The sequence below is a fragment of the Misgurnus anguillicaudatus genome, unplaced genomic scaffold, assembly GCF_027580225.2.
Source record: "Misgurnus anguillicaudatus unplaced genomic scaffold, ASM2758022v2 HiC_scaffold_31, whole genome shotgun sequence".
NCBI lineage: Eukaryota > Metazoa > Chordata > Actinopteri > Cypriniformes > Cobitidae > Misgurnus > Misgurnus anguillicaudatus.
Window position 1 is genome coordinate 2,973,917 of NW_027395281.1, and position 21,792 is coordinate 2,995,708.

General features: G+C 39.4%; 1 protein-coding gene across 1 annotated transcript; it reads right to left on the reverse strand.

The window, feature by feature from the left end:
* Positions 1 to 309: 309 nt before the first annotated feature.
* LOC129454074 (uncharacterized) lies at positions 310 to 20,571 on the reverse strand. The gene is made up of 8 exons (XM_055218555.2): positions 20,184 to 20,571; positions 12,475 to 12,777; positions 12,040 to 12,357; positions 5,761 to 5,889; positions 5,229 to 5,540; positions 2,574 to 2,852; positions 2,165 to 2,476; positions 310 to 659 (listed from the first exon to the last, which is right to left on the reverse strand). The coding sequence occupies exons 1-8, from the start codon at positions 20,287 to 20,289 to the stop codon at positions 310 to 312; spliced, it is 2,109 nt and encodes a 702-aa protein (XP_055074530.2). The 5' UTR covers positions 20,290 to 20,571.
* Positions 20,572 to 21,792: the final 1,221 nt, after the last annotated feature.

Here is a 21,792-nt window from a genome sequence, read left to right on the forward strand (position 1 = left end):
ATTAAAAAATGTTACAGATTGCAACATTAAAATGATGAGAATTTACAAAATTTCACAAGAGTTGTGAGGTTTATATGTGAAGTAAAGGAATTCCCTCTGACACAATCTCTCTATGATCTGGCACCCAGGCTCTTGCTCGATTACCTTTGAGAAAATAAAATAAAAATTACAAACAGTGTTGATATTTCATCTTTTTATAAACTGCATTGAATTGACATCTGCATGCATTCATTTCCAATGCAGTGAAGAAAAAGGAATGTCAATAAAAACCTATTAAATGTAACTTAATTTAGTGTAAGTTTATGTTGTTCATTTCTGAGTTATTGTGAAAGATTTGAATATCTCACCACGGATTGAAACTCTGTATTTCTTGTATTTGGTATCTCTGTTGCTGATCATCAGTAGTTTATAAAGTCCTGTGAGCTCAGTGTTAATGTCTCTGATAGTGAGAGATCCAGTCTGATCCAGCTCGAGTTTGTTTTTAAATCTCCCGTCGACACCATCATGAACCTTACTCTTTTTCTTCTTATTATTAGCTTTAGCTATGAGACTGTCTTCAGGTCCAAACATCCACAGTATCATCACTTCATCACCCTGTATGTCAGTAAGATCAGTGAATAGTGTAATAGATTCTCCCTCCATCACTGGGATCAGGTTCTCTTCATTTCATGCAACACAAATAAAAATACAGATAAACATGAACATTAAAACAGACTTGAATATGATCAACATTATCAATTATAGTCAGTGGTTATCAGGGATCACAAAATTTCAAAATCCCTGGTAGCCCTTCGGCCAGGTACTCCTCCAATTTTGGTAGCCCGAAATATAAGTAGCCCAAATAAAAAATACATTGTTTAATGTAGAATATTGATAAATCCTGGATTTTCATGTAAGCCAACGGTTCCCAAAACGTTCCCTTAACGTTTTTAGTTTCCAGAACGTTATTTTCCAAGGTTTGTTTTTGGTTAGCCAGGAAAGTTTTCTTTAAGAAAGGTTATTTTTAAGTTAGTTTAACGTTCCCATAACGTTGGAATAATTAAATTATTCTATTACTGAAATATTATATGAGTGTATTATAACAGGTTATTTTTAATTACACATTGTTTTTAGATAACATTGTATTTTATCAAATATATAAATAACAAGTGACTTCAACACAATATAGAAGACTTGAAACAGATATAAACTTTTTATTCACTTTAGGTTAACAGATCTTACCAAAGCAGTTTAGCCGCCTCTCCATTATTAAAATTTACAACAATCAAAAATCTCTTTATATAGACGAAAATCACAAAGATATATTTTCGTTCTCATGTATTAAGTTACTAAATGAAGAAAGAGAAATAAGAAATCACTATGTGTTATACTGAGGTAAAACGAAATGTAAAATAAATAAATAAACGAAATAATTTCATTTACTTTAGGTTCACAGATCAGTTTAACGTTAGCCGCATAGCTCTCCGGTTTTATAACAATCAAAAGCTTCTAACATCATTTTCTTCATGGAAATCACTAAAATAATATTTTCGTTCTCACATATTTAAGTTAACTTACTAAAAGAAGAAAGAAAAAAAGAAATTGCTAGAGTAATGTAAGACTCTGAGGTAAAACGAAATAACAAATAAATAAACATTTAATTAACTTTAGGTTAGCAGATCTTACCACTGCATTTTAGTCGCCTATTTGTTATTACATCCAAAACACATGCACAATATTTTTTTCAATCCGACTGAATTAAGGTGATTGCAGGTTATGACAGTAGTACAGTTTACATGTACCCTAAACATTGCAATCTGATTAAAATGTTCGTTTACACGTACATCCTATTAAATCCGAACCAAATGTCTGTACAAGCGCACAGCCAAGGTTGCAAGATTAGCATATAAAAACCAGCCCAATGGACATTCAAACTAGCCCAAAAGCATTGCATTGCATGGCTATTCACAGCTCAAATACCCATAACTAATAAACATTATCTTTAAAAAAAATACAAATATATTTTAATAAACATAATTCTTTCATCTTTAACCCACAGACAAAAATCAACTCGCTGAATCAGTCTAAAAGTAGCCTAAATCTGAAGTCCGCAAAAAGCAAAGGCAGAGCAGCGCACAGCATTATTATTTGGTTGCATGTAAACATACTGATTCACGTAACTCACCGTTTACAATTAGCATGAAACTCTTGCATGTGCCCCCTGATCTGCTGTTGATCTGCAGTTTATAAACATCTGAATGTCCTCTCCTGATGTTTGTGATGGTCAGATCTCCATTCTGTTCATTTAGCGTCAGTCTGTCTCTGAATCTCTCATCATTACCATCATATACATATAGACGACCGCTGACTCGGTTGATTTCAGCTATAGGGGTGTTTTTATTTCCAAATGTCCACAGTATCTGATGGTCTTCCTTCAGCTCGATGACTTCAGTTTCTAGAGTCACAGAATCTCCCACTGAATGTTTTAATTTATTATCTGCATGTCAACAGATATAAATATACATAAACACATTAGTAAACACGTCACTTTCATAACATTATGAGTATTACTTAAAAAGATTTGAGCTACTCACCCCTTATGAGAACCTTGAATTTCTTATATAAAGTTGTATTTCTGTTCTTAATCTGTATTTCATAAACTCCAGATTGTACGTTTTCAATGTTTGTGATGGTGAGAGATCCAGTCCGACGGTCCAACTTCATGTTTCTGAATATCTCATCATCACAGTTTAATGAGATCGCATTGCTCTTTCCATTAACTTCAAATCTCCACTGTATCTTATCATCGTCTTGTAGTTCGGAAATGCCTGTCTGTAGTTTAACAGACTCTCCTTTTGTGACCTTTAATTTGTCTACGTTATATCAAACAGAAACACACACAAAAATTGACATATAAAGAGATTTTGACACAACTCAAACATATAACAGTTGCACACAACTACTCAAAATCATGCTACACTACTTTCAAAGTGCTGTCACACAAACTTTCTGTGCTGTCTTCAAATCAGCACTAACTTCCTGTTTCTAATGCTGGGTACACACCAGAAGATTTTTTCAACCCATTCTCACCAAAAAGCGTACAAATGACACGCAGTGTCATTATCGTGCAATAGATACGCCAAATTCCGATTTTGCGTGCATATGATACGCCAGTCCTTCCCATTCACTTATATGGCGAATCGTTTCGTGACGTTTTATTTATTGTTTTCTCATTTGTTTTCTGTTTTTTTTACCATTTTCGCTTGGGTTTAGGGTTAGAACAACTTTTTGTTATATAAAAATAACATCCTAACCCAAACCCCAACTCTACTCCCAACTCCAAGCGACCATGGCTTAAATATAGATAAAAACATAGAGAAACCTGTATATTAAATAACCTGCTTAAACAAATGTGAAATCTAACCCTAAACCCAAGCGAAAATGGTTTAAAAAACAGAAAACAAATGAGAAAACAATAAATAAAACGTCACGAAACGATTCGCCATATTAGTGAATGGGAAGGACTGGCGTATCATATGCACGCAAAATCGGAATTTGGCGTATCTATTGCACGATAATGACACTGCGTGTCATTTGTACGCATCTTGGTGAGAACGGGTAGGATTTTTTACATCTTATAAGATTTTAAAAATGTGATGGACCACAAACTTGAGGATAAAAAATCCTAGATTTATCCGTTTTGCTCCTATAGTGTGTGGTGTGCCATTATGTGTTAAAGACAGCACACCACACACAAACAGATTTTTAATCAGAGTCTCATCTGTGAACACAGGAAATCCCACAAAATCTCGCAAGACTTCAAAACAAGCATGGTGGACGATATGCAGGAAGACATTTCAATGATAGTGCTTGGAATAATTTTTACAAGACACGTTGTATAAACATTCGTGCTGTTGCCACAAATCAACAAGCTGATCCTCCATCTCTACTGTCCACATCAACTTCACTTTGGCCGTTTCTCAATCCGAAGGCTGTAGCCTGCTGAGGTCGCATATGCAGCCTGCATACGTCATGAAACCTGGTTTATTCAAGTTAACTGAGCATTACATTCACAAGTCATAAGTTTATTAAAACAATATACGATGAACAACGAATAATAGCCAATTTTATATATTCTGAAATAAGACAGTCTTGATGACGTATATACAGCCTGGAAATGCGACCTACGGATTGAGAAGCGGCCTTTGTGCTGCACCATGACTGCTTCCGTCTTCCCTCATCTCGCTTTCTGATTGGATATGGTTTCGTTTCACGTGATAATCTCAATAGCGTGCTCGCGTTTGTCCTCGGGATTCCCCACACACATCAGGATTTCTGATCGTAAATATTCAACATGTTGATATTTACGATTCGCGATCGGCGCGGCTCCGACGTTCTTCCGAGCAGGTTGGGACACTCTTAACACACCTCACATGAAGGGACAATCTGATAAGATAATCTGTGAAACCTTCGCGATACTCGGGACATAGCTAGGATTGTCGGAAGGGGGGAAATCGGCCCAAAATCAGCCCGATTATCTTTTGGTGTGTACCCGGCTTAAGTAACTTCCCCAATTGCTCTCTTTTGCATTAATTATAGCACATATACAGTATGTGATGATAATGTTACAGCAGCTCAGTTGGTGAACAGTGTTAGCAAAACTAAGCGAATGCGTTCGATTCTCAAGAAACATTCATATTAAAAAACATATTGTTTGTAATGCTCCTGTATAGCTCAGTGGAAGAGCATAGCGTTAGCAGCACAAAAGGTCATGGGTTCGAACCCAGGGAACACACGTTAATAAAATGTATACCTTGCAATGCACTATAAGTTGCTTTATATAAAAGCATCTGTCAAATGCATAAATATATAATGTGCTGTGTGTCGTAAGTCATCTAATAGTTGTCAATGTGCTAGCTCAATGTAGTGAAAGCACACATAAGCTAAACACAACATCTACATGACACTTTGACCCTCTAAAAATGATAATTTGGGGGGGGGGGGTTGGAATGATTTGTTTGAGATGTCCAGAAATCAATCTGTGTAAAAACTAAAGAATCAGAGCCACAACTCTAAACAATACAAACAATGAGAAACAATAAAAAATATGTGTACACACATCACTGAGTAAATTTCGAGTCCCGGTTTGGGCTTTCAGACCTTCACATTTAACCCTTATAGTTTTTCAGGCTCCCACAGACTAAAAACTTCTTAAATCATTATAGCATTGAAATATTTGATCTTCTCACCTTGGACAACAATTTTGAATCTCTCTGATTGAGTGATTTTGTTTCTTCTGGTGATCTCCAGGTGATAATCTCCAGTGATCTCAATTCTGATATCACTGACCGTAAGATCTCCAGTCTTCTTATCCAGATGAAGTTTGTTTTTGAATCTCTCATCATCACCATATGGGTTATCATTGGTCTTTTGGATCTGAGCGATCATTGGGCCTTTGTCTCCAAACCTCCAGATTATTTTATGATGGTCTTGTATTTCAGTGATTCCGGTTTTCAAAGTTGCAGAATTTCCCTCAATCACTGACACTGTCTTCATTTCATCTGTCTCAGACAAACAGAAAACATACAAGAACTGTTTTAGAGATATCATATGAATCTCACAAGACTGAAATACTTTCATGTTGCTAAATTGTTTTCTAAAAGTAAGCACCCATTTGGAAATTACCCTTTGAACAAGACAATTATGTGCATCACTCTAAAAGAACGTACATGTACTATAAACAAAACAACAAATCTTTCATCTTCTCCTCTATTAGTCTACCTTTGAGCTGAGAGTATTTCCTCCTATATCCAATAGCCACAACCAGTATTATAACTCCAAGTATAGGCAACAGGACAGCAGCACATATCAGTCCAGTATATAATGCAGACAGTCCTGGTTCTGCAGCGGCTATAGAGAGACAAACATTAATGCCCGACAGTTAACTTCAATGTATTGTTAGGAACCACACAACACAGGAATCCCAGCGCAGAGGTTTTAATTCAAAATATGTATAGTAGACAAACACTCAATGTCATCAGATGAAAATGTATAATAGCAGAAAACACTTGGTGAATCAGTAATATGTATAATAGAAAACTCTCAGTGTCTGTGTGTGCGATGAAGAGATGGAGAGAAAACACTAGCGAGGCGGACCACAACAATCTCCTCTAGGTAGCTCACAATGTGGGAAACACAGCCGAGCTGTAAGACATCCACAGATACGTAAACACAGACGAAATCCTGGCGGGCACAGAGAGAGATTCCTGGCGGGGCACAGAGAGAGAGAGAGATTAGCTGACGGAGTCTTCAGCTGACGAAAGCGCTGGACAGCGCACGCCACTGGTCAGCACAAGACGTTGGACAGCGCTCGGAGAACCACAGATGTGGAGAGCGCAATACTCGACTGTTGCCACACCAGTCGGGAAAACCAGACAGCAGAGATGATGAATAATCCAGCAGTGATAGAGGGCGAAGACTGGAAACTAATCCACAATAGAGTGACAACGAGGCGGGGAATCTAAGGGGCAAAGGCAGCAGAGAGCACAGATATAAATCAGAAAACTTTCTAAACTTGACAAGACTAGAACTAGACAAAGCTAGCGGGCACGAACATACTAAGACGGACTTGCAAAGAACAAAGAAAAATGAGGGGAATTTAAATCAAACCGGATTGGGCAATAATAAGGATCAGGTGTGGGACGCCGGTGAGAAGAGTCAGAGATAATGAGATCACCAGGTGGAAGACGCGCATGTGTGGAGCTGTCAAAACAAAACACAACACATAGTGAAACAAAGACAAAGCAGCCAATAAGACCGAAATCATGACAGGACTCCCCCCCCCACGACCGCCACCGGGCGGTCCATGAGGAGGCTCACCCCGTCGCCAGAGGAGATCTTCTATCAGCCCAGGGTCCAGAATGTCCCGGCCGGTACCCAACACCTCTCCTCCTGACCATAGCCCTCCCAGTCTACAAGATATTGAAATCCCCTACCCTGGCGACGCACATCCAGTAAAGACTTAACTGTATATACGGGAGCACCATCTACAAGCTGAGGGGTGGGAGGGGTGGGGGCAGAGGGAACAGGATTAAGGTGGGGAAAAAAACAGGTTTAAGCTTGGAGACATGAAACACAGGGTGAACCCGACCGAGTGCTGGGGCAATCTGAGCCTGACCGTCACGGGATTAATAATCTTAACTATGCTGTATGGCCCAAGGAATCGTGGAGCCAGCTTGTGAGAAGGCTCACGGAGAGGTAAATCCTTGGACAAAAGCCATACTTTCTGCCCACAGATAAAACTGGGCGCGGTTCTACGGTGACGGTCGGCCGCGGCTTTGGTTCGTCTGGAAACCTGCCGTAATGTAAATCTAGCCTTTCTCCAGGTGCGTTTGCAACGATGGACGAAAGCTAGCGCAGACGGAACCACCGCGTCAGGTTCTTGGGACGGGAATAAAGGAGACTGAAACCCCATGGACGCCTCAAAAGGTGACATGTTGAGAGAAGAAACAGGGAGAGAATTATGGGCGTATTCAACCTAGGGTAACTGTTGGCACCAGGAGCTCGGATATTGCGATGTCAGACAGCGGAGAGCTTTACCTAAATCTTGGTTAGCCCGTTCACATTGCCCGTTGGTCTGAGGATGAAACCCTGAAGACAAGCTAGCTGTGGAGCCTATTTGTCTACAAAATTCCTGCCAGAAACGAGAAATAAACTGAGGACCCCTATCTGAAACAACGTCTGTGGGCAGACCATGTAAGCGAAAGACGTGTTCGATCATTTCCTGGGCTGTTTCCTTGGCAGTGGGTAATTTGGGCAAAGGGACAAAGTGAGCTGCCTTGGAGAAGCGGTCAACAATGGTCAAAACAACAGTGTTTCCCTTAGAACTAGGCAAATTGGCCACAAAATCAATGGCGATGATGAGACCAAGGACGAGAAGGAATGGGTAACAGTTTAAGCAGACCAATAGGGGCTTGATGAGAGGCCTTATTACGGGCACAAACCTGACAGGCTAACACAAACTGTCTGACATCGGGACCCATAGAGGGCCACCAGAAACGCTGATGTACAGTAGCCAACGTTCTCCGAACCCCCGGATGACAAACAAACTCGGACTCGTGACCCCACCGGATGACCTCGGAGTGAAGCGAATCTGGAACCCACAATCGACCCGCTGGGCACCCATCTGGCACTTCCCCCTCCCGGCCGGCCCGTCTCACCCGTTGTTCTATTCCCCAGCGCAGGGCACCCACCACCCGCCCCTCCGGGAGGATGGTTTCGTCCCTGGCAGAACAAAGACTTTCGAACACACGAGAGAGAGCATCATGCTTAGTATTCTTAGAACCGGGCCGATATGAGAGGGTGAAGTTAAATCTGTCAAAGAAGAGTGCCCAACGAGCCTGATGAGAAGATAACCTCCTGGCTGAACGGATGTATTCGAGATTTTTATGATCCGTCCAGACCAGGAAGGGCTCCGAGGTCCCCTCTAACCAGTGACGCCACTCACCCAAAGCCAGTCTGACCGCCAGCAGCTCCCGATTACCTATGTCATAATTTCGCTCTGCTGGGTTTAACCGATGGGAGAAAAAGGCACAGGGATGCAGCTTGCCATCCTTAGCAGACCGCTGAGACAAATCGGCGCCTACCCTGACATCCGAAGCATCCACCTCCACAATAAATTGAGCAGACGGATCTGTGAGAGAACAGGAGCAGAGATAAACCGGGACTTTAAATTATCAAAGGCCTCCTGAGCACTAGAATTCTAGACAAACCTCTCCTTAGTGGAAGTGAGAGCAGTAAGAGGCTGAGCAACCTGACCATAATTTCTGATAAATCGCCGGTAAAAATTTGCAAAACCCAGAAATCTTAATAAATCCTTGCGGGACTCGGGGACTGGCCATTCGGCAACCGCTTTGATCTTGGCTGGGTTGGGACAAATCTCACCTGGGGCAACAACAAAACCCAAGAACGAAAGTGACTTACGATGGAATTCGCACTTCTCCGCCTTGACATAAAGCTTATTCTCTAACAACCGGCATAAGACTTGGCGGACATGCTGAGTGTGTTCCTGCATAGAGGGAGAAAAGATGAGAATATCATCTATGTACACAAAGACAAATTTGTTAATCATGTCTCTCAGCACATCATTAACCAGAGTTTGGAAGACAGAAGGAGCGTTACAAAGCGAACGGCAAAACGCAGTACTCAAAGTGTCCAGAAGGGGTGTTAAATGCTGTCTTCCACTCATCTCCCTCTCTTATACACACAAGGTGATAGGCATTGCGTAAATCTAGCTTAGTAAAGACCTGCGCTCCCTGCAAGAGCTCAAATGCAGTAGACATTAAAGGAACAGTATGTAGGATTGTGGCCAAAACTGGTACTGCAATCACAAAACTTGTGTCTGAAACTGCTACTGCAATCACAAAACTTGTGTCTGAAACTGGTACTGCAATCACACAGCTGGTGGCCAATACACAAAATGACAACATAAACATCAGCTGAGGGCTGCAACTCCACTTTTTAAATGACAATATCCTGGCCAGACCACTGTTGTCAGTAATATAAGTATTTGAAATGAAAATGATTTCTTAATGTCTAGTGACATATAAGGGCCATTTTATGACTAATTGATAAAAAATTTTACATACTGTTCCTTTAAAGGAAGGGGGTACCTATTCTTAACAGTAATGTCATTCAAACCCCTATAATCAATACAAGGATGCAGGGAGCCGTCTTTCTTTTCAACAAAGAAACTCCCCCCCCCCTGCCGGCGAGGTGGAGGGACGGATGAGACCGGCACGCAGGGCATCATTAATATACTGGTCCATAGCCTCTCTCTCAGGACCCGATAAAGAATAAAGTCTACCTTTAGGCGGAGAAGTGCCGGAAAGCAGATCAATAGCACAATCATATGGCCGGTGAGGAGGAAAGGAGGTGGCCCGGGGTTTACTAAACACCTGAGCGATATCCGCATACTCCGCCGGGACCCCGGTCAAATCGACCGCCGGAACCTGAGGAAGAGAAAGAACAGAACCAGAAACAGCAGAACCAAGACAAGACACATGACAAGACTGGGACCAAGACAAAATAATACTATGCTGCCAATCAACGTGAGGATTGTGTTGCGCTAACCATCCATGCCCTAAAATAATAGGAGATAGAGAAGCATGAAGGATATGCAACACAATCTCTTCACGATGATAACCAGACACAGAGAGACTCACAGGAGATGTGCAATGTGTAATCCGCGCCATCTGCTGCCCCTTAAGGGACCAGACATCCAAAGTGGATTGGAGAGGAACAACCGGGACACCCCAGACGTAAACCAGAGCTTCGTCAATGAAGTTGCCCTCCGCACCAAAGTCGAGAAGGGCGGTGGACGGATGATCACGCCCAGCGAAGGACAACATGATGGAGAGTTGGGTACTGGAAATAGGGGAGAGTTTAGAAGAAGTGGCGCCCACCAGGACTCCCGAACTCACTGGTGGGCAGCGGCTTTTAACGGGCAGGTCTTTGCAAAATGTCCGGGTTTCCCGCAATACAAACACAGGGCCTTCTGTAAGCGCCTTTCTCTCTCTCTCTGTGACAGGCGCATGCGCCCCAGCTGCATGGGCTCTGGCTCGGCAGAAGGTGAAGATGAGGAAGAGGGGGAAGTGGTGGTCTCGTCCGAAAACACTCGCTGGCGAATGGAGCGTCGCTGATTGCGAGGCAATCTCCGGGCTTCGATCCGGAGAGCGAGATCAATGATGGCATCCAGCGAGGGAGGAAGATCATGGACAGCGATCTCGTCCTGGAGATCATCAGACAACCCCTCCACAAACTGGGCTCGGAGAGCCGCTTCATTCCTGTGGCTGGCAGCCACTGGGGTCTTAAACTCAATGGTGTACTCGGTGACTGTGAGTCTTCCCTGAACCAGATGTGCCAACCGAGCCGCAGCGGCGTCCCCGCGCACCGAACGGTCGAAGAGCTTCTCCATCTCCTCGCGAAACTCATCAAACGACCGACAGCAAGGATCGCAGGCATCCCACACGGCCGTAGCCCACTCGCGCGCCTTGCCAACCAGAAGGGTAATCACATACGCAACCCGGGTGCGCTCAGGGGAATAGCGGCGGGGCTGGAGGGCAAAAACCAGAGAGCATTGTGACAGAAAAGCCCGGCAGGAGGTGGGATTACCATCATAAGGTGGTGGGGCTGTAACATGAGGCTCCGTCTGTGACGGCTGACTGGGTTGGGTGGCATCATGACTGACCTGGTCAAGACGAGAGCAAAGGTCAGCCATACGGACAGATAAGTCCTCAACCTCCTGAGATGTTGTAGTGAGACGAGCTGAGTGTTGTCCCAACCATGAGCCCTGCTGGGCGAGCACCGACCGGAGAGCATCAACCTCCGCGGGATCCATACTGGCAAGTTCGTCCTGTTAGGAACCACACAACACAGGAATCCCAGCGCAGACAGAGTCTTCAGCTGACGAAAGCGCTGGACAGCGCACGCTACTGGTCAGCACAAGCCATTGGAGAGCGCTTGGAGAACCACAGATGTAGAGAGCGCAATACTCGACTGTTGTCACACCAGTCGGTAAAACCAGACAGCAGAGATGATGAATAATCCAGCAGTGATAGAGGGCGAAGACTGAAAACTAATTCCACAATAGAGTGACAACGGGGCGGGGAATCTAAGGGGCAAAGGCAGCAGAGAGCACAGATATAAATCAGAAAACTTTCTAAACTTGACAAGACTAGAACTAGACAAAGCTAGCGGGCACGAACATACTAAGACGAACTTGCAAAGAACAAAGGAAACGAGGGGAATTTAAATCAAACCGGATTGGGCAATAATAAGGATCAGTTGTGGGACGCCGGTGAGAAGAGTCAGAGATAATGAGATCACCAGGTGGAAGACGCGCACGTGTGGAGCTGTCAAAACAAAACACAACACATACTGAAACAAAGACAAAGCAGCCAATAAGACCGAAATCATGACATGTATATGTTATGGAAAAACTTGAATGTTAATATTATAAATACCTTCAGTCATCAGGAAACTTAAAACATTTGAACTTACCCACAAACACATTGTATCTCTTGTATATGGTCTCTTTGCTGTTGGAGATCTGTAGTTGATAAACTCCTGTGTCTGTAGTTTTGAGATCTTTGATGGTGAGAGATCCAGTCTGACCTTCCACATGAAGTCTGTCTCTGTATCTCTCATCAAAATAATATGAGATGCTATCATTTATGATGATTTCAGCAAGACGGATGTCTGGATTTGAAGGTCCAAACATCCACTTCATTTGATTGTGTTTCTTTATTTCAGTCACTCCAGTGTTCAAAGTGACCGAATCTCCTTCTCTTCTGTTTTCTACTCCAGCAAAAAACACATCTGGAAAAAAAATATGCAGATGTTTGTCAGATTTCCACATTCATTTTATAACACACAAATATAAAAAACAGGGACTGTGAATAAAAAAAAACTTTGCTAGTTATCTTAGTTACTCACTTTGTACAGTAAGACTGAATGCTTTGATTAAAGTCTCATTGGTGATGATTTTTTGTTGATAAAGTCCAGCGTGTTTGGTTCTGATATCGCTGATAGTGAGAGATCCAGTCTGATTGTCCAACTGAAGTCTGTCTTCAAATATCCCATCATCAGTATCATACAAATTGATATCTCCTTCATTTATTTTAGCTATAATAGCACCTCTGTACAACCAGATCAGATAAACTTTACGCATGTCAGTAAGTCCAGTTTTAAATGAGACTACATTTCCCTCCAGCACTGAAACTTCCTCACCAAAAACAGCTGAAAAACAAAGACAGATACTCAGCCTTACAGTGATTTTACCACAGTTGAACACTTTACCTTCAGTTTATAATGTTAAATGGATTGTGGGTGCACTAGTGTAGATTTATAAATGTTTCTTCTCTGCAGTAAAGAGTACAGGTTTGTAAAGTACTAGAAAAATTACTTAAAAACTATTACTAATGAAGTTGGGGTCTCCAACTTTTTGTGAGCAAGGGCTACCACAATGGATAAAACAATCTGGAGGGTTACATTTTTGATGCAGTCTACTCAAACAAATTTTGTTTTACTTGTTGATTTTATTTTATTTTACTTGTTGGTATGTTTTATCATTCTTTAAAATATTAACATACATAAAAGAAACCATGCTTATAAAAAAATATGTAAAAGAAATATTAACATTGAGGCTAATGGGCCCCAATATACATTAAATTGATATTTATTTGAATTTTAACTGAACTCAAATTTGTAATCTTTGCAGTGAGAGAAATTCTTTGTTAATTAATATATAGACAGATATTCTACTCTCCCCATGCACTTATCCATGTGTGCTGCTGTCTAATCAAACAAAAGTATTTTTATGACTTTTTAAGGCATTAGACATTCATCCTAGTTTTATTCAAAAGTACAAGACGCATTAAGATGCATTTTGATGAACTATGTGAGGGTCAACATCAGCAAAATCCCAAGGATTATTTTAAGGTTTCCGTTTAAATCGACACATGTACAGGACAACTAAAACACTGATTCCGTGGACTGAATGAAGTGGCAAAGCACTTTGGGTTTTGTGATTTTTTGCTTGTAATTTTTTTGTGATGGCTGCAGAATAAGTTATATTTCTTTTCTGCTGGAGCAAAATGGGAGGAAATCTGATGGTCCAGTATTTTATTTGCCCAGTCAAGAATTTTCACTGGCATCAAAAAAAAGTAACAAAATAAAAATACAAATAAAACAAACCTATTCTATATTTGTTGTTTTTTACATGTGGGATTATACACATGCTATCAAAACCACAACAAATACATTATTTGACCTATAATGTAAATAATAATGACATTAAATGCATTAATAACAAGATAATTTACTAGGTATTTATAAATTTAAAAGAATTTATAATTGGAGCATTTCAATTCAATTCAATTTTATTTATATAGCGTTTTCACAAGTGTTAATTGTTGCAAAGCAGCTTTACATGAGTAGATGTAAAGGAGAACACAGAAAATCAATAGATAATATAAGAAGTAGAGATAGCGGCTAAGGTTAAACCGTACAAGCGAGCATATTAATAATGTAACGTATACAGTAAAGTGCTAAGTTAAGCCAAAGTTGTCTGACTCTCCCTTGGACGAAAAAAACCTCTAGGAGAAAACCCAATGGGAAAAACTCCTAGAAGGACAAAAACCCTTGGGAGGAATTAATATATGTATATATATAGATACGGTAGGGATAGGAGGGGGGTAAGCGGATTAAACTGGTTTAGCCGGTGGTCGTTGGTCGCAGTGTTGGGGGTAACGAGTTACAAAGTAACGGATTACAGTAACTACATTACTTTTTTGGGTAACGAAGTAAAGTAACGCATTACACTAATAATATTGGTAACTACACTACTTTACTAGACTATAGGAACGCGCGTTCCTGCGTTACCCAAGCAGTGTTTGCCTGGGTGTAAAGTTCTGTCTTTTTAAGTGGTGCGTGCATGCGTGTCCCTGTACGTGTGCCGTTGCCATAGAGATTGATTTGACGGAGCTGCTGGTGCAAAGGGGAGCGGGAAATGAAGACGGAGGGTTTCAGCCACTGGGGCGATATTCACATTACTTTCAGCGTATTGCTCGAAAGGACAAAAATATTCGTGTGAAATGCACACTATGCCCACACGACAAGTGTCTTTCAACTGCTGACAACGCGATGAGCAACCTGTCTGAGCATTTGTAAGCCCAGCATGGCAATACAACACTTGTGGCGAAAGATCCTGCTTAACTTACCGGTCAGGGATCGAGAGGTCCGAACCCGAAGACGGAATTAGGTAATGAACCTCAATCGAGTCAGAGCATAATTCTTTTAAAGAAATTATTTGAACGTAACCCGAACAGCAATGTCGCGTGCGCTCAATTTATAGAAAAAAGCCAGGAGTCAGGACCGCTGTTTTCTTCATAATCTTACTTCCAAATCTAATCCTATAAACTTTTCGGTGTTTGATGTATCGCTGTTACCGCCCTGCCAGACTGTCTTAAATAGAGAAATAAGTTAATTCCTTGATTTGCGTTGTTGATTCATTTATAAATAATTCCCCCAAGGGTTTATGCGCAAAAAGCATTAAAATGAATAGAACGTGATGATTACGTCTTTCTTTGGTGAAAAAATAATAAAATAAATAAGCCTATATGAAATGTGTTTCCCTTAAATAATTAGCAAATTAACAAAACGAATTCAAAAGTAGCCTATAGCCTCTATGAGTTTATTTTTTGTGTGACGTGCTCCCAAACCGATGCAGCACAAAACACTTTTTACCTATTTAAAAAAAGCACAATGTTTTGTTATTATTGCGAGTGTAACTTTACATAAATAAATTTACACATTACAGTTTTGAATGTTGTTTTACTTTTGTTTGTATGACCATAATTTAAGGTAATTTAAGGTAATGCAAAATGCAAGCTCCTCACGCGTTTGCCATCACCCGCGTGGGTTTACACAGGGCAGCGTGAAAGAGACATTAAACTTTAAACATTTAACATTCTACTTGAGTTTTTTTGGACATCCCTTTGGAATCACTGCAATCATATCATCAATTTATAAGGTAATAATAAATATAAGCGCAGCGCTTATGAGTGTTCAAACACTGCTGACCGCTCAGCTGTCAATCAGCCGACCCTCACAAAGTTTCACATTAAATGATAATATATTTGAACAAGCATGGTCCTGTGCTTATTTCTGTCAATGTTCTGCATGAAGATCTCTAAAGGTTTCTACTTACATCACGATTTGCGGTGCGGCCGGTCGCAGTCTTTATGTAAAACGGGTATGAAATAAATTGATGCTGATGTCGGATAATGGGTCAACTGTTATTTTAATCGCGCGGATGCGGGTTATCAAACAGGACTGTGCATGACTCGTATAAGGAAAATGGAATGACAACATGAAAATTATAAAATAGCCTACATGTTTATATTCTGTATGAAACCACCATGGGCGCTAAACTTGCGGTGTTAAAGGGACAGTTCACCCAAAAATAAAAAATTCGGTCATCATTAACTCTCCCTCATTTTGTTACAAACCTGTATAAATGTCTTTGTTCTGGTGAACATGAATGAAAATATTTTGAGGAATGTTTGTAACCAAACCAAGCATGAGCCCCATTCACTTCTATAGTAGGAAAAAATAATACTATGGAAGTGAATGGGGCTCATGAATGGTTTGGTTACAAACATTCCTCAAAATATTTTCATTCATGTTCACCAGAACAAAGACATTTATACAGGTTTGTAACAACATGAGAGTTACAAACCTGATTTTCAAATAAATTATACAGAATTTTAATTTTTGGGCGAACTATAAATCCGATGGGGTCAAAAATTAGGGTGCACCTAACTTTTGTGCTGGTGCACCTAAGAAAAAATGTTAGGCGCACCAGTGCAACCAGTGCAAAAAGTTAGTCTAGAGCCCTGGCCGGTCATTTAAAGTAGTCACTCATCATCAGCCGACCCCGCCTAAACATGTCCATGTATTTAAGAAAAAGGAAAAAAAAGGAAAGTAAAGTAATAAGTAGTGAAGTTACTTTTCAAATGCAGTAACTAGTAAAGTAATCTCATTACAATTTTAAGAAGTAACTAGTAACTAGTAACTAATTACATTTTTTGAGTAACTACCCCAACACTGGTTGGTCGGGCATCGGCTGGTCATCACGTTGAAGGACAGCCAGTAGATCAGTGGTGTGATGACCTTCATAGCAACACGAACTGGGCCTGTTTGTCTCATTGTCCTCGGGGTCGAGGACAAGACAGGGAGACAAAAACAGAGTTCTATTAGCGTAGGGGCCATTCGCATGTGCTGGACATGACACCACTAGTGGTGGGAGGGTCCCCATCTCATGCTTTGCAGGGGTGTGGCCAGAGAGGAAAGCTAATTTAACATGTTACAAAAAAGTTAAATATATAGTGCAAATTAATACAAAATAAAATCATTTAGTTGTAGTACTTCACTATTCGCTTTATTTCGTTTTTCCTTTATTAATACTTGTCATACAAAAGATAAATGTCTACATAATGCTTGGAATGTCTACTTTTAAATGATGTAAGTGAAATTGTACATTGCTAATACTACTGTCATGGATTTCAGATGAGAACCCAAGCGCGGACGATGAAGGGTTAAATAAAAGACTTTAATAACAAACACAAGACAAAACAATAGCCCACAAGGGGGCAAAACACATCAACAGGATATATAAACTATCAGAGACTTAACACTAAACTTTACAAACAGCTTGACAGATAAACTGGACTAGATTTCTTGACAAGAACACAACTGGCAAACACACGACGGTACAAAATGATTCTGAACAGAACATAGTGTTCCACTAGCCAAAGTCACGTGATTTTAGCAAACGAGGCTTCATTACATCATAACTGTTTCAAAACGTTTCGAAAATCGGACAATTCACCACTAGGGGGAGTTGATCACAAATGACCAGTGTCAGTGAACTCGGGTCAATTTTATTATAAAAGTTCATAAAACATTAATCTTTCTGACTAAAAACACTACCACTTTGTCTACTTTTTGTTTATAAACAGGTTTAATGACAAAAATGTGCATAATTAAAAAGGGAGTTTGTTTTAATGATTTGTTTGCAATAAATAAAACTAAAAACACAGAATGCACTTTTAATTATGTCTTAATTAAATTAAATAATTATTTTTTCTTAAAAACATATTTTTTGAACAATTTTGTTATTATTTTATGTAAAATGTGTAAAATGTTTGAACAGATCTTGCTGCTTTTACACTATTTTGATCAGCAGGTGTCGCCAGCGTGTATGGTGTTTCGAACGCTTCTAAAAACTGAATCAAATTGTGAAGCAATTGGTTCAATTGATTCGAAGCTTCAAAAAGGTTCGTTTCTCCCATCGCTAACAGAACAAAGGAAACAATGACGTTAGGTGTGTTCGACATCGCCTGCGGCTGGATGTAACCGATCGGCGAGATTAGCCCCGTGCAGGTGGGGAGGAGCTTAAAACGGAGACATGAAGTCGGACGCGCTGTGCTTCCCGTAGTTTGCGGTATTTACGTCAGGCATGGCTGATCACGTGTCGTTTGCTTGCTTTATCGCAATAAACATGATTTGTAAGATGTTAACTACATAAAAAGTGAATTATACTGTTTTGAATGTCCGTGTATGAGCATGAGTGGAACTGAAGAGGCTTACATCATCTGTTTGTACAAGAATAAAGTTCAAAATAAGCATAAATTATTTAAATACCAATGAAGTGGGGTCTACGTTTTTTCATTTCTATTTTATTTTGATGAAGATGACACAATATAACATCGCGACTACATGAAAAGAGCTTTAACTGTTATAAAAATACCGATTTGTGAGCATTTGTGGAACTGGGGGCGTGAAAATAAGCACGAAATACACGTGATTTGTTGTCATGTGGTGAATCCGACCAGTGGTGAAACAGCTGTGTCGTCATTACAGCCCGTGCAACTCCTCTTCGCGAACTGCGCTGGCTAACTCAGGCGGCTGATCTCGAATCGCTCTCGCGGTACTTAAAAACCATATGACACAGTCACGTGCCTGCAGCGCCAGCTGAAGTTGGACAAAAATACTAACCGGAATGCACTGCTTCAAGTCAGCCGCCGATCGGTCTGCGCAGCGCCGCATGAAGTCGAACACACCTATTAAATAGGGAAGCCAATCAAGATAATGAGGAGGGAACAGGTGATGGGAATGAACTAATTATTAACAATAAGCAGGAGAACGAGGAGGCGGGAACAAGAGACGAGACACCGAAGGCACATGACCCGATACACAAGGTCATGAGCCTCCACATAGAACGTGGGACTGCCAGAACCCTGCCATCACGACAAGACATAAATATAACAAAAGACTCCTTGGCAGGATCCTGACAACTACATGATTTCAGCGTATATAGGCTGGAATGTGTGTATAGTAATTGTCTTGTGGACAGAATTTGCATTTCTTTTACAACAAAACCCAACACAATGTTTTTATTCTTGAAGTGATCTTTATAGGCTACTGTATGATTATTAGTTGGACTGGATTGCCACCTTGAACTTAAAGGCGTGACACGTGTCATACCCAACGATAGCGCGCTTGCACAGACAGCGCTTAAACGACTTTATGTTTGCGTCTTTTTGGCTTAAAATGCTCATACGCATAGATGTCTTAGTGATTTTCATAGTAAACAATTGGTTTACAAAAAATATTTATTAAACGAATAAACATTTTATTGCATTCGGTCTTATAACAAGCCTAACTTTGAAGTCTGTCATCAAAGTTAATTAAATATAAAAAAAAGAAGAAAATAAAATCACTCACTACTCCTGACTGACCAAATTCTGTAACTTCGTAATAAAGATTTATTCATATTTATGTTGAGCTCTGCTTTTTGAAACAAGTTTAAGGTTATAATGAATTTAGATTTCCTGAAAAACTTTTACTGATTTACTGCAGTTAATGTTAGATATTTATCTTTATTAAAGGGATAGTTCACTCAAATGAAAATTCTGTCATCATTGTTTTCATCCTTATGTTGTTCTAAACCTGTATAAAAAAATTCTGATGAACACACATATTTATCACAATATTTCCATAATATTTTTCCTGCTATGAAAGTCAATGGTTACAATCAACTGTGCTTATTTATCAAAATATCTTATTTTGTGTTCGTCAAAATAAAATAAAATAAACATATACCGGTTTAGAACAACATAAGGGTGAGTAAATTATGACACAATTTACATTTTTGGATGAACTTTCCCTTTAACAGACAGTAATCAGATGTAAGAAATACACTATAAAGATTTAAAATTCACCCTTACATTATATTTACATAGTAATGCAAGCAGTTAGGAATATTTGTCTAATGTGGGGTAATGTAAAGTACGCTAAATATCGCCTAATCAGCGATCATATTCATTTATGCTTCTTTGATACATGGTTACACATTCTAATATTCTCAGGGCACAGAAATAAAAATCCAATATATGGTGCCATTATAGCATGGTTGTATGCTTATTGTTTATAATTTTGCACAGTAATATGACAAATTAATGTGGCACACCCAGATTTTCAGATGCCCACCCAGAGTCTCTTTTCTGGCTACGCTACTGCAAACGTTTCTTTGAAGGAATACAAAGTGAAAGTAAGAGTAAACGTTGAAACAAACTCACCATTTAAACTTAACGAGAAAATGAAAAACAGCAACAGATTCTCCATGATGCTGTAAAATTCAATCAAATCGCTGTGAGAAAATGAGAGTGAAGACAGAGCTCTCATCCGACACACATGATAGCGTTACTGTATTAAAAGGACCGTTTCTCAATCAGAAGGCGGATTGTCTCTTTGGTATGCTGCATACGTCTTAAATACTGTCTTTAGAATATTAACAATTATAAACTTGACTATTAATCTTAATAGTAAATTGTTGGTCGCAGTCCAGACAGCACAGCATCAGTCTCCGACCCGTCTATAGGAGAGAGCGGCGCACGCGCATTTTTATTTTGCCTCAATCATTTAGAAAATATGAATTAATATTTGAAGCGTTTCGTTGTAAAACGAAATAAATCCGTTTTTAACATTTTTGTCAAAACATGATTATTATGATGTTATCATGTTATTATTTTGTTTTATAGTGCTACTTAGGTGTATTTTTAATTTATGAAACAAACCAACTGCAGTTGAATTGATATTAATTAGAATGTACAACCAATAAACGAGATTTCTGAAAAATTAAAAAAACGGAATCTCGTTTTGCAACGAAACTCTTCATTTACAGATTTATATTTAGATGCATTATCTTCTTACAGAAGTAATACACACATCTCTGCTATAAATTGAATGAGCACAAATAATTTAATACTGTTCTTTAGATGAGGATATGGTTTGTACACCTGTCTATACATAGATATCGATCCATCCATCCATCCATTCATCATAATGTCCTTATATTATGGATTGAGATACATATTTTTACAAGAGCTACACAATTTAGACAGCAGATCAGGAAGACCAACATGTGTATAACAGTTTTCTTTTTAACTTTATTTTATTTATTTTATCATGCTAAATAAGTATTGAAAAACACCTTAATTAAAAGGTATCAATATTTTAATTTGAGAAAATATCTAAACTTTAGAATCAATCCCCCCACCCTTAGCCAAACGAAATTTGCATCTCAAAAAGCGAACTGTTGTTACAGCTGATGTAAATACATTAAACACTTGATTTTTTTGTGAATGTGGTATCTTAATAAAATACTTTTTAAAAGCTACTAAGCTAATAGGTTGTAAAGATTGTAAAGGGAGAAGTGAAACATTTATGAAATAGATAATAAGAAAGTCAGTGCAGGGTTTTATTATAGTTCAGCAGCTCCATCTAGTGTTTAATCGTTGAAAATGCCCTGATAACTATTTAATAGTTATACTCATGTGTCAACAACACAATAAACCATGCTCATTTTTGTGTCCAGTTTAATTCATTTATTTAAAAAAAACATGCATTCGATACAGACACTGACCTGAGAACAGCACCTCTATGATGATAACCACACATCACTGTACTGTGTTTACTGTGTGTACAAATACATGCAAACTGTGTATATTTTATAGTGGTTTAATATGTGTAAACTGTACAAAATGTCGTATTTTAGCAACTTTAACTCAACTTCGATTTCTAACTATTTTAATGAAATACAGAGTTTGGCAGGTATCCATTAATACTCAATCAGGTGATCATACAACAAATGAATATAAATATAAAATATACTGCATACAGTATTTA

Bases quoted from the DNA above. Each gene is read 5' to 3' on its own strand.
- LOC129454074 (XM_055218555.2), bottom strand. From the start codon at position 20,289: ATGAGAGCTCTGTCTTCACTCTCATTTTCTCACAGCGATTTGATTGAA. The intron at 12,358-12,474 runs GTGAGTAACTAA...TTTTTTTTCCAG, and splicing joins ATTCAGTCTTACTGTACAAA to ATGTGTTTTTTGCTGGAGTA. The intron at 660-2,164 runs GTGAGTTACGTG...CATGAAATGAAG, and splicing joins TTTCATGCTAATTGTAAACG to AGAACCTGATCCCAGTGATG.